General features: G+C 31.1%; 1 protein-coding gene across 3 annotated transcripts; it reads left to right on the top strand.

Annotated features, from left to right (window-relative positions):
* The first annotated feature begins 544 nt into the window (after positions 1–544).
* Positions 545–20,133, top strand: LOC111711589 (sulfhydryl oxidase 1). Of its 3 annotated transcripts, none has more exons than XM_023485979.1 (28): positions 545–609; positions 1,615–1,670; positions 1,872–1,937; positions 2,176–2,225; positions 2,670–2,731; positions 3,756–3,832; positions 4,411–4,474; positions 4,551–4,588; positions 4,793–4,875; positions 5,064–5,122; positions 5,565–5,625; positions 5,887–5,962; positions 6,280–6,334; positions 6,545–6,609; positions 7,355–7,480; positions 7,856–7,906; positions 9,025–9,091; positions 10,721–10,805; positions 11,176–11,267; positions 12,794–12,855; positions 13,532–13,579; positions 13,972–14,037; positions 15,951–16,021; positions 16,528–16,631; positions 17,793–17,896; positions 19,035–19,105; positions 19,157–19,228; positions 19,288–19,819. In XM_023485979.1, the coding sequence occupies exons 2-28, from the start codon at positions 1,620–1,622 to the stop codon at positions 19,409–19,411; spliced, it is 1,950 nt and encodes a 649-aa protein (XP_023341747.1). In that variant the 5' UTR covers positions 545–609; positions 1,615–1,619; the 3' UTR covers positions 19,412–19,819. The 3 variants fall into 3 exon arrangements, 2 of the variants coding, with proteins under 2 accessions (XP_023341747.1, XP_023341746.1); XR_002767288.1 differs by lacking the exon at positions 545–609 and adding an exon at positions 19,972–20,133 and having other exon boundaries at positions 1,572–1,670; positions 19,288–19,742; XM_023485978.1 differs by lacking the exon at positions 545–609 and having other exon boundaries at positions 1,572–1,670.
* Positions 20,134–21,365: the final 1,232 nt, after the last annotated feature.

Below are 21,365 nucleotides of genomic sequence, written 5' to 3'. Positions count from 1 at the left end.
CTCAAAGAAAAAAAACGTTTATCAATCAATTATATCTAAAAAAATGTAGGTGCTATATTAAACAAAATCATTTAACACTTTTCAAGATTTTTATTCATAATTTAGTTTCATTTCGTCATTAAGCGAATAAAGATTAAAAAATTTACATCTAAACATCGAAACTGATTGATTGATTGATTATCATTTATTTCTTTATGCCTAATTACTGGCATCTTAAATATCGAAACTGATCACTATCAGCTGTTAAGTTAATAACTTTTAGTAAAGAAAGAATAACTGATTGAATGTCGTCTTCGACTAATCTTTAAATACAATTTTACCGTTAATATTTAGTATCTTCAAATTCAAAAGAACGTTGTAAAGCACTAATTATGCTGAAGTCGTGTTTGATGCAAATCTTAAATAAGGATTATTTAAGAGAATGCTAAAACCACATTGAAGCTGCAGTGATCGTCTTTTATTATAAATTTCGAAATGAGATTTAAACGCGGTATTTTGACAATTTTGCGCGTATGATCAATGTATTTTTTAATAATTATCTTCAATGACGTGACTGTGAGTCTGTGAGTCGTGATGAGATTATCGCGGAACCGTATTCCAACAGCTCAGGGATAATGTGAAGATTTGTGAAGATTTTAAAATAAATTTTAATAATCTTTTCTAGGCCTAATTAAACTTTTTATTTGGTAAATATATCTTCCCATAATTACGACTTCTAATTAATCAAATAGTTAAGATTTCCCCACCCCAATTTCCCCTGAAGTATATACTTACATGACACTTAACCGGTTATTGAGCAGTGAAAACAAAATATCAACTTTATCCTTATAGACTCTCCGCTTGCCTCGAACATTTTCTCACCTCTAAATTGTGATGCAGTTAAATACATTTTTAATTGTAACGGTATTATTCTATACATCTCATCTCCTCCCCTTTCATGTCTTTTAAAGATAGAGCTAAGCTTTATCCTAGTAAATATCAGATTTCATCTGTTTCGTGTTTTTGGAATTATAATTGAAGGAGATATCAGATTACGTAGAAAACATTGAAATCAGTTTTATTATTTTCTCAAGTGTTACTGACATTTTAGTATTAATTCAAAGTGTTTCTGACATTTTAGTATTAATTCAAAGTGTTCTTTTTTATCAAAAATAAATTTTTCCCCGAGACATGATCGGGTTGTTACGATAAAAATCTTGAAATTTTTTCTATTGCGAAAGTTTAATGTAGTTTTTTTACTGAGCTGGCAGGGGTTGTTTATCTGGCAGCTCAATCATGCATCCACGTTTATTCATACCAAGAAGAGGGTAGACAAGAATCCAGATGAATAGGCCTTTTTAATTTGCTGTTGTTTTGTCTTTTTATCTATAAAGAGATTTGTTTGTCCCTGATATGATCGGGTTAAATATGTTACAATCAAATCTCAGAATAGTAGAATAGTGAAATGCAGGAATTCTTTTTTGATGTCAGTCATCAGTTGAAAACTTTTTTTAACACTGGGCCCTATTAGTTTGTCATTAACTCAATTTTATGGAAAATTGTGGGGTATGATCAACGCGGTTTCGACCCCTGAAATAAATTATTGCCAAAAAATATCATGATTTATTAAAACAGAAAGTATGAAAAATGGATTTGGATTTCTTCTTTTGATATCTGTTCACAGTACTCAGGTAAATTTTTGTCAGTTTACAAAGAATATTGACTGATTGGACAAACGCCAAATTCTAGAATTGATCAAAATGGCCAAATTTGTTGGTAGTGCTCTTTTTCTATGTATTTCGAATGATTAAGTGGGCTATTAATGAGTCCGCCAGTGCTATTACTTACTTGATTAATTGATTGATTGATTGATTGAATTGCTGTTTCCCTAGACTTGGGGTGGAGACCTGTATTCTCCAGAAGACAAGTTGACACTTCTTGACATAAACAGTTTTAAGGTATTTTGTTTCATGGTTAGAGAGGGGGGGGGGTATCGTAAGATATTGGATGATAAAGCATTGCTCATAAGTTTTAATTGTAGTCTTAAATACAAAAAATAACGACATTTACAAATTTTTTGAGAAATCTATCAATGCTTACAAAAACAATCTGCGAAATTCGGTACGCTAATCGCCCCTAAACTCTAAAGTCAGAATGATAATGCTGGTATTGCATAATTATGATATTTTTATTAAGGAAACTGTATTGGGTTCTTCAACTGCCTGGTTGGTTGAATTCTATTCTAGGAAACCCAAATCAATTATTCATAACTCTCAAACAATTTATTTTATGGTCTATGTTCTACTTGTTTATTAATTTATTGATTAACCTTTTGATTAATCGATTAATTAATTGATTGATTGATTAACTAGTTGATTAACTTATTGATTAATCGATTAATTAATTGATTGATTAACTTATTGATTAATCGATTAATTGATTGATTGATCAACTGGTTGATTTACTTATTGATTAATCGATTAATTAACTGAGTGATTGATTGCTCAACTTACTGATTTATTGATCAATTAATGGATTGATTTATTGATAAATGGATTGGTGTATTGATTGATGAATTAATGGATTGGTTAACTAATTGATTGATTACCTGATTAATTAACTGATTGTTTAATGTATTGATTGATTAACTGATTGATGGATTGATTAACTAATTAATGCTTGATTGATAGTTGGTGCGGACACTGTCAACATTTTGCTCCAACGTATAAACAACTTGGAGCTGAAGTATATGGTATTAATAAACATAGTCACATTTTTAGAAAATCGCCCTGATAAATTTTAATATAGAAATTTATAATAACTTAATCTCTTGATCTAAATGTTGCCTATTATTTAATTTTTAGGTTAGATCATCATTGGCTCAGTAACATTTCGTCTAGTACGCTTTCGTCTAAGTTCACTTTTGTCTAGTTCATCTTCGTCTAGTTCTTTTTTGTCTAATAACATTTGGTCTAAGTAACATTTGGTCTAAGTAACATTTGGTCTAAATAACATTTCGTCTAAGTAACATTTCGTCTAAGTAACATTTGGTCTAAGTAATTTGGTCTGAAAAAAATGTTAAGTGATTTTATTTTAACACTGCAAAAAATGGAAAAACCCCGTGAAACAAAATCAAGAAATCCGCAATTCGTATAGGAGAAATTCTCCACTCTTCTTAAACACGTTGAACTGAGAGGAACTCAATGGCGGGATTAATTATGATACTCAACCAGTAATTTTGTTGATAAGTACTTCAAACCAAATTCCTTACTAAAAATTACTTATACCAAAAGTTACTTGGACAAAATGTTACTTACTCCTTTCTTAAAGTTAGTTAAACCAATTCTGTAGTTTTAGACCAATTTACTTACTAAAAGTTACTTAGACTAAATGTTACTTAGACCAAATGTTACTTAGACGAAATGTCAATTAGGCAAAATGTTACTAGACCAAATGTAATTGGACGAAAGTGTACTAGACGAAATGTTACTGAGTCTTTTAAGTAATTATATAATAGTCTAAGATTAAAGGAGCAAAATGAATATTTTTAACCTTGGCCTCGTTTTTTCGAGTAATTTATAATTTCTTAAATAGTTATGAACCTTGTAATTTTACCAAAACAAAAATTTGAAGTTTTTCAAATAAAATCTTTTGTCGTTTCTAAATGGCTAACTAAATTAATAAAAATCACAAAAACGTATTCTTATTTCCCCCCGATTAAACCCCCTCCCGCCCCCGTCGGCCCCACTCCATCATCAACCGATTTATCTATATAGGCTGGAAGAATATAATTCGTGTGGCTGCTATAGATTGTGCCAATGATATTAATACTCCTATTTGCAGGGAATATGATGTAAGTGTAACAATACATATGTAAATAGATTCATTTATTTATTTATCCGTTCTTCATTCATCCTTTCAACCAGATAATCATCATTCATTCATTCACTCATTCATTATTCGTTTAAGTTCATTATCCGTTTTTCATTCGTGCATTCAACGATAAATTATTCATTTGTTTATTCATATTCAATATTCATCCTCCGAATTTTCATTAGTAATACATTAACATTATCAATCATGCATTCAACCATATAATATTCATTTATGGATTCATATTCATTAACCGTCTTTCATGCATTTAACCATTTAATATTCATTTATTCATTCATGTTCATTAACCGTCTTTCATGCATTTAACCTTAAAATATTCATTTATTCATTCATGTTCATTAACCGTCTTTCATTCATGCATTCAATCATTCAATAATTCATCATCCATTTATGTGTCAACTCTTCTACTCTATTTATTGTTTTTTTTTGTTGCCATTCATTCTAATACTTTTTTTCATCCTTAAAATCAATATTTAAAATTCAGAATGTCGCTCATACAAATTACATAGTATTATATATTTTATTTTGTAAATTTAGATAATGGGATATCCGTCTTTGAGACTTTTCCCTCCAAAGGCATCTCCAGATTTTAAGGGAAAAGGTGAAAAGATATGTTTAAGATAGATAAATGTGTTAGACAAATTAATTAATAAACGAAATATTATTTTTTTCTTCAGATTGTAAGCGTGGATCACTGAGTATTGAAAGTATCAAGGTTAGATTAAACTGTGATATTTGGTTTGATTTATAGATAGGTTCATAGATTGATTTGATTTATAGTGAGGGTCATAGATCGATATGACTGAAAGTTAGGTTCATAGATTGATTTGATTATATTATCGATTGTTGATTTGATTTAATTATCGATTGATTGATTGAATGGTGTGTTGATTAATTGATTGATAGATTGATTGATTAGGGAGAAATGCTGAATTATCTAAGAGATGTTGAGACAAACCAAACACATTATCTTGACATCTGGCCAAATATCAAACCTTTCAGGTTTGCAAACTATTTAAAAAGTTGTAAATTTTCTTACAATGTTTTTTTATGATTAAAATATACGAATTCTCGTGGCAATGGAAAACAAAACATGAAATATAAAATTGTACCTGTGTTTTCCGTTATTTTAATTTTCAAATTTGTAAATTTTGAATTAAAAAAATTTAACGAACACAATTTTTTTTTAGTGGTACAAGGTTAGAGGATCTCTGGATGGATTCAACTAAATTTTACATTCTACTTTTAGGTATTTTTATATTATTATTTTGCTTAATCTTTTCTTACTAACTCTCGATATAAAATCAAGGGTCTTATCCTTTTCATTACCTTTTCATTACCTTTTCATTACCTTTTCATTGCCCGTTTTTAAAACTCTTGAATCAATTAGAATCATAGTTTTAGATTGATCTGCAAATCATTTATCTATTTATTGAAAAATGTGTCATTTCCCTGATTTATTTATTTATTTATGATTTATTTTTCTCTCACATTATGTAAATAAATACTCATAAGATATTTAATTCATTTATTCGTTAGTTAATTGATTCATTTATTATTTAATCCTTTCTTCATTTGTTCATTTGTTCATTTATTTATTTTTTTCATTTATCCATTTATTCATTTATTCATTTATCCATGTATTTATCCATTTATCCATCTCTTCATCTCTTCATCTATTTTGTTTGCAGTGGAGGAGCAAGGATCAAGTATTGCAAGCGAAGTTATTCTGGATTTAGATTCTTCAATTAGGGATTATTTTTACCAATATCACAATTATCTATTTTATTATTATTATCGATGAAACCTGTTATCAGTATTTAGTATTTATCTTTTTTTTTATATGCAATTTCGCTTTTGTAATAGAGTGTGCTTATTTTATTATTCACTCGTCAACCATTATTCAAATTTAGAAAGTTTAAGTTTAAAAATGACTATTAGAAGATCAAATGAAAGTTTAAGTTTAAAAATAAGATATAAATTGATAAAAAAAAAACAATTGTTGCTGATCAGGAAGTTAAATATACCACTACAGCTACGTAGAGCTATTAAATCACCGACTTCTGGGCCATGGGTTAATGAACTTTCGGTAAGGATTAAATTTTACTTTCAGATTATAAAATATTTTTTGTTTTTCGTTGCAACATTTGCCAATATCATGAAAATGATTAAGGCTGGGTCTAAAATTTTATGTAGGGGACCCAGCTTTGTCTGGAAAATCTAAAAAAATCAAATGTACTCAATAAACTTAAATTAGAATGTTTAAACCAGGATAAGAATAATCCCGTGGTTTTACCAAGTTCTCCAATCAAAATTGCATAATCAAACATACAAACAGAAACACAATCCGAAATTTCTCTTTGCATGTACGATATATAATACATGTTGAAAATATGTTATGTTAAGGGGCCAAATATCCTTGTACTGGACAAAGAGATGTCCTTCAAGCACGAGCTTTCAGGCATTCAACTTAATTTGTATTATTATTATTACCATCATTATTATCATTTATATCATTATTATCGTCATCATAGTTGAGGTTATTATTTTTTACATTATAATCATTATCAGTATCATTGTTATTTTCATTCTTTTTCGCTCTTGATTTTAATATTTTCATTATTTTCAGTTTTTTCAATTTTTTCAATATTTAAACTGAATAAATGACCAGTGTCCGAGGTGAATAAAGAAAGTTGGTCTGCTGCAATTAAAGATTATATTTGGTCAAAATCTAAGGTGAGACATTTCTTGATGAAGTAACATATTTTTTCTCTGAAAATTAAAACCTTCTTAACTTTATGTGGGCCCCAACCTCTTTTTAACCTCCTTACAACAATTGCCTTGATTTCCACGTAATAATGCTTTACTGGCTATTTTCTATCTAAGAAAGCTCTTTGCTAATATATATATATGTATTGTAAACATTTGTATATTTTGCCATAGCTGGCCAAACGTTTGGACAAAATTGTCAGAATTTTTTGAGGGAACCCTTGAGTACCTCGGTAGTAAAATAAGCTAAAAAATTCAAAATTTTGTTTTCAAGTGTCTCTAAAATTCGACGGGCAACGCCGGACACTTCAGCTAGTTAGTATTACTTTATAATGTGCTAAGTACTTAGGTACTATTACTAAAATTATTACTATAGCTTTAGATAAGATAAAAAATTAAGGAAACAAACCTTAATCCCTATCTGAAATTTTACCGCCCTAAATTGTTTCTGGTGGATCCGTAACATACGCTGCATATTGATGTGCTGCGCACCGAAGGTGGTCTGGGGTTTCCCTCTCAGTTATATCTATTATTATTAATATTATCAACCTAGATATTCTGCAGGATGAGTCGGTTTAAAACATTTTTGTAAAGTTGAGTTGGACGGAGTGTATAATAAAAGCGTGGCGCAAATAAATTTATGTTGTTGGATCATACTTCGTGAAGGTCTTGTGCCTAATTGCATCAGGGTCATTTTATACTTAATATTTAGGAGTTTGCACTCACGGACAAGGTGGAAGATGGAGCTAAACCCTCACCCCTCGATTCTTCTCAAAATCTTGAAAAGAAAGAGAAAACCACAAATACCAAAAAAGAGCTGATTAATAGACGGTATAAGGTAATAAGAAAAACTGAATTCGTAAACTTTTTAGGTTACTTTTATTTTTAAATTATTGTTTAAAGGGACTGTAAGCGTTATTTCACGTAAACCTCCATACAAAGATGGCATTTTCCGATTTAGAACGGTACTCTTAAAAGCTTTGTCTGATCAAGTACTAATTAGATGTCAATGTTTATAATTTTAAAAACTGTAAGTTTTTAACTGTGTTTTCTCTGGTTATTGATCATATATATATATTATATAAAGATGTCAAGGGTACCATTATACATCTGACATTGCAATCTTTTCATGAAGGGTCACTTCAAATTACGCTCACAGTCTCTTAAACCATAAACAACTTAAACCTTCATCTTTTTATAAAATTTGCTTCAGGTGTTCTTATCAGATCTGGAGAAAGCTATGTTTTATTCATTATCACATGAGGTAGGTTTACACTTTACAGAGAGGTGTAAACTTGTATATCTTTAATCCCTTCTCTTAAAGCATTAATCCGTATTTTTTTTTTATCGGCGGATTAAGTTAATTCCTTTTCTGTATCTGTGAGACTTAAGGTCTAATCAAATCTGGTCTCTGCAGTTTGAAATAGGAAAAAATCGTATCAGCTGTTCTCACGAATTAATCACTTCAAAACTAGTGTCCACTGTGGAAATCAAGTTCCAACGTTGTAGATTATCACTTTTTCAAATCCACCGTGATTTTTAAATGCAATGAATTTAATTAAAGTTTGATAATTTTTGATAAAGCTGAATTCTTGAAATTTGAATTAGTTTGTGAAGGTTTATTTATTAAAATCATCAGTTTCATATAAATGGTGTAATGGGTATTTTTGGTCATTTAGATTTTATTATTAGTAGACTTTGTTTAAAGGGACTGCATTTCGTAATTTTAATTACCCCTTTATCTAAAGATTGGCATGTTCAAAGCACAACGGTTCACTTTTAAACAGTGTCGAAATGAAGGCGAGGAAGATATCTTTGTTTTTCTAGCTTAAAGTTGATAATCTCCAATTGTGGTTTCTTTACAAGGTGACTTGTGGATTTTGGCTTCAGAGAAGAAGAAAGAAATTGTCAGAATTTATCACTTTTCATGGAGAAAAACGATAATTGTTGTTCATTGTTGTCTCGATGAAGGTTTAAAGGGTACCAATTGTGAATGGGACATGGCACTCTGTTAATGGAGGGTCACTGGAAATTATGTATACAGTCCCTTTAACTCGGCATATTATTCTCCTCATATGTAAATTAATTCTAGTTGTTTATATCATTATAACATCTAGGTAGCTGCTGCTTCACATCTCACTATTGATTGTAGGGTACACTTTCGCCATCAGGTTGTATGGCTAGACAGCGTCTGGTTTTTACTTGCCTTGGTTGATTTCCCTTAGAGTAGGGGGAATGAGATTAAGGTGCCAGATTGAACTGGTGGGGGAATCAGCACCTGACTGAGACCCTCTCTCGGACGTCGCGTCGGTCTGGGGATCCCACATTAGGGGTCTTTCATGATCTTTTTCTTCTACTAATACTAATATTATTTTTGTCTAGGTGGCACAGCATTCTGCTGTAGCAGGGGAAGCATTGGTGGCTCTTCAAAAATATATTACAGTCCTAGGTAGGTTCTCCTAGACCATATGTAGAGACTAGACAGGGTTGGCATACAAATAAATTACAGTCCTAGGTAGGTTCTTCTATCATATATAGACACTAGACAGGGTCGGCATAAAAATATATTGCAGTCCTAGGTAGTTTCTCCTACCATATATAGACACTAGACAGGGTTGGCATAAAAATATATTACAGTCCTAGGTAGGTTCTTCTACCATATATAGACACTAGACAGGGTTGGCATAAAAATATATTACAGTCCTAGGTATTTTCTCCTACCATATATGGACACTAGACAGGGTTGGCATAAAAATATATTACAGTCCTAGGTAGTTTCTCCTACCATATATAGACACTAGACAGGGTTGGCATAAAAATATATTACAGTCCTAGGTAGTTTCTCCTACCATATATAGACACTAGACAGGGTTGGCATAAAAATATANATAAGATAAAGAATTTTATATAAAACAGCTCATGATTAACATTTCTCATGGCTTGATAAGATTAAAAGAATATATAGGGTTATATAATTCAGAACATTGATTCTTTAGTATAAGGATAAATAATCAAGAATTTTAGAAACGTAGGAGAAAGTTCGAATTTTCATGTGTAGTTTCAGTTTCAACTTTCTCCGCTCCAACTTCTTCACATTCATCACAGGGATTCTCCAGGTTTTTTCAGAAATCCTGAACATTGAAAGTTTATAAGAATTCTTCAAATTCCACAATATTACAGTCCTATTTAGGTTCTCATACCATATATGGAAATAAAAACTTTTTCATCAAAATATATTAGGAGACAGGGTTGACATAAAAATATATTACAGTCCTAGGTAGGTTCTACCATATATAGACACTAGACAGGGTTGGCATAAAAATATATTACAGTCCTTGGTAGGTTCTTCCATATATAGGCACTAGACAGGGTTGGCATAAAAATATATTACAGTCCTAGGTTCGTTCTCCTACCATATATAGGCACTAGACAGGGTTGGCATAAAAATATATTACAGACCTAGGTAGGTTCTCCTAGACCATATATAGACACTAGATAGGGTTGGCATTAAAAACACCAGCCCGAAAAAAAAACACCCAAAAAAACAAAGAAACCCCACTTGAAAATAACGATAATAAACGATAATCCCAAGATATTATTATTTTTCATATCTTTTATCTATTATCATAAGTTCATCTTTTGCTTAAACAGCCTTATTATTATGAATTAGTATGAAATTTAGATACTTTTAACTATTTTGAAATTTAAAAAAGCAAAAAAACCGAAAAACCCTACCCCAAAAAATAAACACGTGGCTGGTTTTTTCTAATCCTTTAAATAGAGAATGTATTAATGAACAGTTTTTATTTATTCATGAGTTCAATGTTTGATGTATGATAATCATTTCCAGAATTAATCAACTCGAGGCAACAACTTCTCAGTTGAAACGTTAAACTTGCCAGAATATTTGTTAAAAAAAGAACCGGGATATAAATGTATTCCGTCTATGATCCCGATGAGGACAATACTATTACTGACATAGAAAGAAGTGTACTCCACTTTTTAATAAGTTATGTACAATTTTGTTTAATAAATTGATTGTTTTCTTGATTGATCATCAACTGAGTAATATATTTAGATAAATACTTCCCTGCCCGTCCTCAGATAGGAATATTTCTAAAGAAACTTCATGCTTGGATCCATCAGCATGAAGATGCAGTCAGGTAAAAACAAACAATAGTATATTTAGAGCTTTGGATAAATTGGAATTTTATTTCCTATCTTTCTTGTTACCTTGTTTTCGTACAATTTCCAGAAGTAAATTTTTCTAATCATTAAATTAAGATATGAAACATTCATTCCTAACATGTCAATCTTCATGGCGTTTAAAGATTCGCAGCTTCTTCGAAAGATTTGATTTGATTTATTTAATTTCCATTTAATCCTGAATCTAAATTGTTGAACGGATTTTCAGTAGTATCAAGCTAATTTCTACTGGGAATTATATAGTTTTTCCTTAGAGTTTTTGAGATGACATTTGTTAAAATTGAGGATCAGTTAAAGGGTTTTACTAACATTAACAATCCCTTGAAGAGGAGAGGATCTAGCAGACTGGATTACTCTCTACTCCTCCCATCATAAGATCCAACCAAATCAACAATGGATTGGATGCAAGGGAAGCAAAGGTAGATATTATCAATGGGAAGAGAACAAAGGAAAGGGGATTTCATTTTTTTGCGACCTATGAAGGCAGCTTGGTATACATGAACCAGGAATATTGTAAACAATACTTGGTGTACATGAACCAGGAATATTGTAAACAATACTTGCAAGGGCGTATACAGAAATAAATGTAGGGGGGGGCAAGATTTGCGCGAAGCGCAAAAATTTTTTTTGCCCCCCCCTAGGAGCTCCTAGGGGGGGGCAAAATTCGAACTGTAAATTCATAACACTTGGCTTCTTGGATATCAGGCATAAGTATAAGATACTNATGTCTTTCAATTTCAATACATTGGATGCTTTGGCCCTGTAGTAAAGCATCAAAAGCAACAAGCAATCAAATTTGATGCCTTACTCACTCTATTTAGAGAAAATATTAACGTTCCAGTCAAATTATGACTTAATAAACTAAGAATTAGGAAGCATTGCTTTTCCCTGTCCTTTCCGGATGGATTTAACACCACAAATATTTCCTCATTCGGTTGTAAAACAAGATGTAGGAAATCCTTCATTTTTCCGGGGGCTACAATGGGGTCTCTTGCAGATTTCACTTCCTTATGATTCCTTAAGAAAAAACTCTAGAAAAGGCAAGTTTTGGCAAGAGGGGAAGAAGATGCATTACCCCCCCCCCCCCTTCATTCTTTTTGGTAAAAAATGGCTCAGGATATCCAAACTGCCAAACTTCTGAACAGTTTGCTGGAAATAGCAAATTAGAAGTTAATGGACTCTAAGTCCCTTTTCTAAGGCTGTACTACAAAAAGAATATTAAGGGAAGTTTTAATCTTTCCTTAACACAAAAAACAATGATATGGAATGCTTACTTTGTCATTCTTTTTGACTAAGCAACAAACATCGGGACTGAGTTGTGACTTAGAATCTGTCTTGAACATTATCAAACTCCAATGAGAGTGCAGGAATATAGTTTGTAAATTGTATTGACCAACAGCCTTGAAAATAAATTCTATCCCATGAGGGAAATTCGCAATTTCTAACAAATAACGAATTTGTTGTCGGCCATTTTGTAAATTAATCGGTGAAGAAAAATATTAAATAATAAGTTTTGAGATACTTTTTTAGCCAATTTTAACTAATGTATTTATTAATAAATCTGAGAGAAATTAAGTGAAGGCCCTTCCGTCAAGAAAAAGAACAAATCTGGCGTTCCTAAAATCAAATTTGTTGATCTAAATATTTAATCTCGAGACTAACATAATCTCGAGGTTCTAAAAACATTCTTTGTTTAAAATAAGAAACTAAAGAACAAGACTATGCATTTTTCTCTTGTTGGATTTTTCTATTTTTGTCATTTTTGAAAGAATTTTAATATTTCGGTCATAATCAATTTATTATTCAATCAAATAAACAGATACACATATACTATGAATTAGATCTGTATATATATATATTTATTTATATGTGTATATTTCGGAAATATATTTATTATTTTTCAGTAACAATAGTTTGATTCTCCCACTAAGAAAAAATATTTCAGCTTCCTACGGCGGGTATCCTTGTGGACTGTGGTCACTGTGGCACACACTAACCGTAGCTCAGGTTTACTTTAATTCATTTTTAGAACAGATTTAAATACTTTTATTTAGCTTACACTCACACCAATGTAACTAACTTTATTAAAGGATGTAAAGAATCAATTTGGTTTCATTTTAAGAACTTATTTCTTCCTTATTGTCATAAAGCTTCAGCTCTGATTAAGATAATTTGTTCAATAAAACGTCTGACAGTTCAATTCGTTCAGATTCACAATACGAATTTGTCCTTGTTTGGAATCAGCATTGTATTACCTAGTAGAAATGGTCAAAATAAAGTTACGTCTGCTGGAATATATTTTATGTTCATGGTAAAAGAGTCTCAAGATGAATAGTAAAGACGAGCAACTTTAATGTGTTTGTGTAGGGGAATAATACAACAATATGCATACAAAACATAAACCAACAAAATATCAATAAACATTTAAGAATTTTATCACCATTTTAACAGTACTAGAGAAAGGATAATGGGTTTTCCAGTCCAAGGTTTCCTCCCTTACGCTAAAACTTTACTGGTTGCAAAATTGAAACTTTATCCTGGTTTAATTCAGAATATATTTCTACATTGGGAATCTTTTCTTGATTATTTATCAATACTTTATTTTATTTTATTGTTTTATTTTATTTTGTTTTATTTTATTTTATTTTATTTCATATTATTTACTTCATTTTATTTTATTTAGGAGAAATCGGAATCTGGGGAACCACAGGAAGTGCTCAGAGCTATGCAGGAAATTTTGCAATTTTGTATAAAGTGATACTTTTTTCTGTGTGCTTTTAATTTTCTTAAATTGAATATTTTTCACACCTTAATTTAAGCGTTATGTTTTATAAATGAAAGTTTCTATTGAAGTTCCGAAAAAGTTTTAATAAACTTATTTGCATTTTAATCCAATGTCAGATGATAAATAACCTCGATGTCGTAGATTTGATATTCATAATAATAATAACAAGATCTAAAAGAGAACCCGACGTCTCCAGACCTCCCCAAGGGTCTGGAATCCATCCGGGCTGTAAAAATAGAAATTTCTGAAATAACCATTTGCATTCTCCCGTGCTATATAAACAGAGGAGGTGCAAACATGAAAAGTTTAAATTCCACAATTTGCAATATTGTTCCCAGGGATTTATTCAACAGTTCTTTGGTTGCCAGGATTGTGCCCGACATTTTGATCAAACAATTCGGAAGGTATTTCGAGGAGTGAAAATTTGCCCAGCATTTATGGACGGTTTTAAAGCTCTCTTGTGTCTGCCCACGTAATTTCAATTGAAAGCATTACATGCCTAATTCAAGAAGGTACCCTTTAGCCCTTTATTGAAGTAAAAATGTAACAAAGATATCGTCGTTTTTCTGTCTTGAATTCTCTTGTCAAAACAATTCAAAATAATTACTTTTAGATAGAAAAGCAGACAAAGGTTAAAAATAAACATTTGAAGTCTCTAATTCTTTGGTCCCTTTTACTTTGATAGCATGAGGGAAAAACGACCAAAAATTAAAAAAAAGCATAGTCTGCCAGTTTACAGTCCTGATATTCATTATTTTTTTTTCTACGCTTCAGGGGTTTGCAGTTTAAAATATTAGTATTGGGACAGATTAAATATTATTATCAGGACGGGTTAAATATTAGTATCAGGACAGGTCAAATATTAGTATTAGGACGGGTTAAATATTAGTATCAGGACGGGTTAAATATTATTATCAGGACGGGTTAAATATTAGTATCAGGACAGATCAAATATTAGTATCAGGACGGGTTAAATATTAGTATCAGGACGGGTTAAATATTATTATTAGGACGGGTCAAATATTAGTATCAGGACGGATCAAATATTAGTATCAGGACAGGTCAAATATTAGTATCAGGACAGGTCAAATATTAGTATTGGGACAGATTGATTATTATTATCAGGACGGGTTAAATATTAGTATCAGGACAGGTCAAATATTAGTATCAGGACTGATTAAATATTAGTATCAGGACAGGTCAAATATTAGTATCAGAACGGATTAAATATTAGTATCAGGACAGGTCAAATATTAGTATCAGGACAGGTCAAATATTAGTATCAGGACAGGTCAAATATTAGTATCAGGATAGGTCAAATATTAGTATCAGGACAGGTCAAATATTATTATCAGGACAGATCAAATATTAGTATCAGGACGGGTTTGATATTAGTATCAGGACGGGTTAAATATTAGTATCAGGACGGGTTAAATATTAGTATCAGGACGGGTTAATATTAGTATCAGGACGGATCAAATATTAGTATCAGAACGGATTAAATATTAGTATCAGGACAGATCAAATATTAGTATCAGGACGGGTTAAATATTAGTATCAGGACGGATCAAATATTAGTATCAGGACGGATTAAATATTAGTATCAGGACAGATCAAATAATAGTATTAGGACAGATCAAATATTAGTATTAGGACAGATCAAATATTAGTATTAGGACAGATCAAATATTAGTATTAGGACGGATTAAATATTAGTATCAGGACAGATCAAATATTAGTATTAGGACGGATTAAATATTAGTATTAGGACGGATTAAATATTAGTATTAGGACGGATCAAATATTAGTATCAGGACGGATTAAATATTAGTATTAAGACGGATCAAATATTAGTTTCAGGACGCATTAAATATTAGTATCAGGACGGATCAAATATTAGTATCAGGACGGATCAAATATTAGTATTAGGACGGATCAAATATTAGTATTAGGACGGATTAAATATTAGTATCTGGACGGATCAAATAGTTGCATTAGGAAGGATCAAATATTAGTATCAGGAAGGATCAAATATTAGTATCAGGAAGGATCGAATATTAGTATCAGGAAGGATCGAATATTAGTATCAGGAAGGATCGAATATTAGTATCAGGACTGACGAATAAATCCTTAGAGTCCGCTACATTAAAAAGGGGTTAAACAACTTAATTGTAAAAACTAAAACCAAAATTAGATGGAAATGCAAAATAAAAAGGATGGATTCATTATTTACTTCTGTTTTATCTTAAATCCCCCTCTTTACTTTTGCTAGAAATTCGTTCAAATAGTCGTATAACATTATTCTATTTTACTGCAGGGGGTTGGGATCGATGAGAATGTAAAGACAAGAAAAGACGCTGTTTTGTACCTATGGAATATTCACAATAGGTAACCTAAAAAAATGATAAATTTTTGAGTTTATCGTCCTATCATATTTGTGATTGATAAAGGATTGCTATTCAATTCTTTAATTTTAAATGAAATAACACAATTGTTTTACAATTTACCCTAAGCCTCAAAATGGAAGTCGTAGTCTAAATAATGAAAACAACATATAATATAAAACATTTAGAAAATTCTGAATTTTTCCCACCGTAGTTTTCCTTCCGGATTTCATCCTGTCCCCAATGTTCTGCAAAAATTGAAAAATTAACTCTTATACAAATAGAACCATAGAGTTGAGAAATAAGAGAACGGCCGATGACTCAAAGTATGGCTTTAAAAAGGCCAAAGAATAGGAAACCAAGACAGTAGTGACACAGAAAAAATTCAAATATGTACGATGTTGTTTAAATTCTTGTAAAACTGTTTGTCCTAAAACAACATAGATTTTTTAATGTCGTCTTCCTAGTCCACAGTTTTATATTTCTCCGTTCATGATTAATTTTGTCCAGGGTAAACACCCGTTTAGCTGGTGATATATCTGAGGACCCAGTTTATCCTAAACTAGTTTTTCCAGTTAAACAATTCTGCACCAGCTGTTATTCTAATGTTAGAGGTAAACATCATAGTTAGTTACTGTTTTTATATAATGCCATTATAGTTTATCAATTGGTATTATCCCTAAACTTCTAAACCTATTGTTCCTGAGCTATTACTATCCCCAATTTTTCAGAACCTTTAGTTATATTTATGGTATATTATCCCTCTTATGAACTGAACTAATGTTACCTTTTAACCTTCTAAACCTTTATTTACTGTAATCATGTTACCCTCGACCTTATAAACCTTTATTTACTGTAATCATTTTTATTCTCGACCTTATAACCTTTATTTACTGTAATCATGTTTACCCATGACCTTCTAAACCTTTATTTACTGTAATCATTTTTACTCTCGACCTTATATTTACTGTAATCATGTTTACTCTCGACCTTCTAAACCTTTATTTACTGTAGTCATGTTTACCCATGACCTTCCAAACCTTTATTTACTGTAATCATGTTTATCCTTGACGTTCTAAACCTTTATTTACTGTAATCATGTTTACTCTCGACCTTCTAAACCTTTATTTACTGTAATCATGTTTACTCTCGACCTTCTAAACCTTTATTTATGTTTATCCTTGACGTTCTAAACCTTTATTTACTGTAATCATGTTTACTCTCGACCTTCTAAAACCTTATTTACTGTATTCATGTTTACCCCAACCTTCTAAACCTTTAGTGGATGTAGTTATGTTATCCATCGACCTTCTAAACCGTTATTTACTGTACTCATGTTTACCTTCGACCTTCTAAACCGTTATTTATTTTAATTATGTTTACCTACGACCTTCTAAACCTTTAATTAGTGTAATTATGTTATCCATTGACCTTCTAAACCGTAAGTTACTGTAGTTATACCTACCCACCTTCTAAACCTTTAATTACTGTATTCATACCTACCCACCTTCTAAACCTTTAATTACTGAACTGATATTATTCCACCATTTTTCTAAAGCTTTGTTACTGAACTAATGTTATCCTGCCGCGACGTTATAATATTTTAATTACTGTACTCATATGTTATCCCTCGACCTACTTAATCTTTATATTCATGATTTCATCACGGGCACCTTCTAAACCTTTAGTAACCGAAATTAAATTATCTGAAATTTTCTCCAAAACTTGATCTATTTTCTCTGTATTCTATTTGAAATATCAAACCCGTGTTTAAGGTTCCAATCTCTGGGATGAGTTTGAACTGGATGAGGTGTTCAATTTCCTTAAGAACCAGTACTCTGCCACCAAACTCAGTAAGCAGGGCATCATTGAGAGCCAGGTGATTAGATTAGCACCATAAACAACGCTGCAGGTGAGTGCTGCAGGGAAATGCAGTAAACTATCCGAAGAAACAGTGGATTTTAGTGGAGAGTGTTAGAGGTTCATTTTTCCCTTCAGGGTTATACATTTACAACAATTATCTCAATCCCTGAAAAAATACTTAAATTTGGATTTTTATTCTAATGAAAGTGTGGACGTAATGTGAAGTTATCCTCCATTTAAGGAGTAACCTGCCTAATTCACAATGGTATCCTAAACAGTTTACAAATTAAGTTGTTTTTTATCTTATAGCGTGCCGAATTCTGACAATCTTCTGCATTATCTCAAACTACGGAGAAAACACAATTGAAAAGATCCATTTGTCATCAGTTTAAAATATTAAAAACTGGATAATGTATATTTTATACAATCTTGATTAGATAAAGACATTTCATAGATGAGGACATTTCTCATTTCATTGATAGGACATTTCAGAGACAGAGATGATTTTCCTTAGACAAATGAGATTTTTTATTTTTTTTTCATCTTCATATTTTCCCTTGTCTATGAAAAATGTTATCACATATTTAATGTCTTACTTCTACCATTTAAAAAAACAACTGAGAAGTTGCAGATTTCGAATTTGTTTTGTGGATTTTAACAATTCACTCGAGCATTTTCATTAAAAAAAAGCATTATTACTGAAAAACTTTTAATTGGTCAGAAATGTTTTGATAGATGAAAAATTTGAATTTTAAGTTCTTAAAAAATGAATTCAGTACTATTAATATGTAATGTTTTTTTTTAAATTGTTTCATTGTGTAGCAATGTACATGGGGAGCACTGTATTTACATTTTCCTTGTCTATGAAAAATCTAAGAAAAAAAATCTCCTCTGTCTATAGGAAATCCTCTCTGTCTATGGAATGCCCGTCTATTAAATGTCTTTGTGTCTTTCTATGACATGTTTTATCTCTGAAATGTCTCTTATATGAAATCTCCTTTCTATGAAATGTCTTTCTATGAATTTTTCCAACGCCAATTTTTTTCATATGCATTCACTGCTCCTAATTATTAAATTTTTAGCTAATTCTGATTTCTAAACTCGGTTTGAAATTATATTTTCTATCTTATAGTTCTAAGATTATCCTGTTTAAGGTGGCTGAACCAGTAGTTCCGGAACCACAGGTTCAAGACACAAACGAGAACCTGGACCTTGACAATTATAGGTATTTTTTTTTCTTAACTAAGAAAATAATTGATTTCTCAAAATATTTTAGGAAGAAAACACAGGTCAATTTCATATTTTTCAACGGTTTGGATATATCCTTCTGTGCTCTTCTTTGGATCAGGTAAAAAAATACAGCTTTTAATAAAGTACTATTATCACTAATTTAAGTTTTATTTTCAGCTCGGTAGTCCTCATTATTCTCTTGTATCTCAAGTTTGTTCTGAAGAAAAGATTTTCTCATTCTGCCGTCATAGGACTCCTTCGACGGAAGACGACGTACAATCCTTTAGTTGGGAAAGTGTAACGGCAATGCAACGAAAATGCGGGAAACTAACGATAATATACTCAATTTTTTAATGCAGGTTCATTTAAAATAACCTCAATTACCCTCAGGATATTCAGAATTCTTGCCTGTTATTTTTTTAAAATTTTCATACTTCAAAAAAATAAGGTTTATCCTAAGAAATCTTCATGCTGAATGTTCTCCTTGTCTTGTCTCCTTTTTATGAATTTACTTGAAGTTTTTTTATATTTTTACAACATGATAAATCATCTCTAATTGGGAGATCATGGATCCTGAGAAGTAATGCACATGCCTTACTTTGACCTCATTGTATTTAAAGACTGCTTGGGAGGTTCCAGATATAAATATATTTGATACACTGTCTATTAAGTTCTTAACTGTGTTAAAGGGAGTGACGGGCTATGTAAGGTAGTTGAACTGAGTATGCAGTGTTGTGGAAAACTCTTTTAAAGATCTGTAAATCCTGAGTTTGAGCTCAAATTCGACATAGCCGGTCACTCTCCCTTTAAAAATATTTATTTGTAAAAAATTCCTCCAACTCCCAAGCATTTATTTTACAGCTTGAACTAAACAAACAATTTAATCTTATGACAAGTTATTTTTAGTTATTACAACATAAATGCGACGTTAAAATGTAGAATTGATGAAGAATATCTGTGATTTATTATGCTTATATGATTAAATGTAAATACTATGCAACCAAATATAATTGAAAATGTTCACACTGAAAACTCTAATTGATGATGAAAAAAATTAATCAAGAGTTGTTTTACCATTTCTTAGCTTTTAAACTTTATATTCAAAATATATATTTCCCGCTTTAAACCAATTTATTTTTAAATAATGTTTATTTGAAGCTCCAAACCACAGGGTGTCCCAATAAACACGGGAATTGTATGACTCTTTTAAAATTGCCTTTGTAAATATTTTTTGATGTAGTACGGTGATATCTAATGAGAAAGCTGAAATCCATAGATGTTTCGTCAGAGAGAGTTCATAATTTGTTTTGTTTATGTTTTGGCTGCTTACTGTAGAATGGATATAATGTTTATTGGGACACCCTGTAGAATGGATATAATGTTTATTGGGACACCCTGTAGAATGGTTATAATGTTTATTGGGACACCTTGTAGAATGGACATAATGTTTATTGGGACACCCTGTAGAATGGATATAATGTTTATTGGGACACCCTGTAGAATGGATATAATGGTTATTGGAACACCCTGTAGAATGGATATAATGTTCATTGGGACACCCTGTAGAATGGATATTATTCTTATTGGGATACCCTGTAGAATGGATATAATGTTTATTGGGACACACTGTAGAATGGATATAATGTTTATTGGGACACACTGTAGAATAGATATAAATTAGTGATCAGCTTGTTTAAAGAATTAAAGTTTGGTTGTTTGGTTCAGTCTGAATTGATTTAGTGGCTTTACTGTGGAATTTTCGTTTTGTGATATTTTTGCACTATTTGTTCATTAAAATGACAGAAATTGCTAAATTTAGCGATATAATGATAAATAGCTTGCAACACCGCCTGGCGATAAAGTTAAATTATTTACTAAATTGCAAAGGAATTGTATAAACCCAAAATGTTAATCTAAGTTGAACTTTTGGCGCGCGTAAAACGAACATGGCACTCTACAGTATAATGTACAACGTATTGCAGGTTTCCGAGTATTTTGTGCCTATTTCAGCGTTAAATCAAGTAGATAATCTAATATAACATGGGACACTCTGTATATATACGAACAAAGTTCTTAAAGTGGGGTCGATCTAAAAATATCTGAAAGAAAATGAATAATTAATGTATGAATGATTGTGGTCCACGAATATAAATCCTGGTGTATTGTTCTGTCTGACTCTGATTACTGGTTACACGAAATGTCTTCGAATTCAGGGCGCTGCTGATTATTTTTTATTTCTTTCTTAGTCTTCAGCA

Source organism: Eurytemora carolleeae, unplaced genomic scaffold (assembly GCF_000591075.1).
Source record: "Eurytemora carolleeae unplaced genomic scaffold, Eaff_2.0 scaffold184, whole genome shotgun sequence".
Taxonomy (NCBI): Eukaryota; Metazoa; Arthropoda; class Copepoda; order Calanoida; family Temoridae; genus Eurytemora; species Eurytemora carolleeae.
This window is presented reverse-complemented; position numbering and strand designations above follow the sequence as displayed.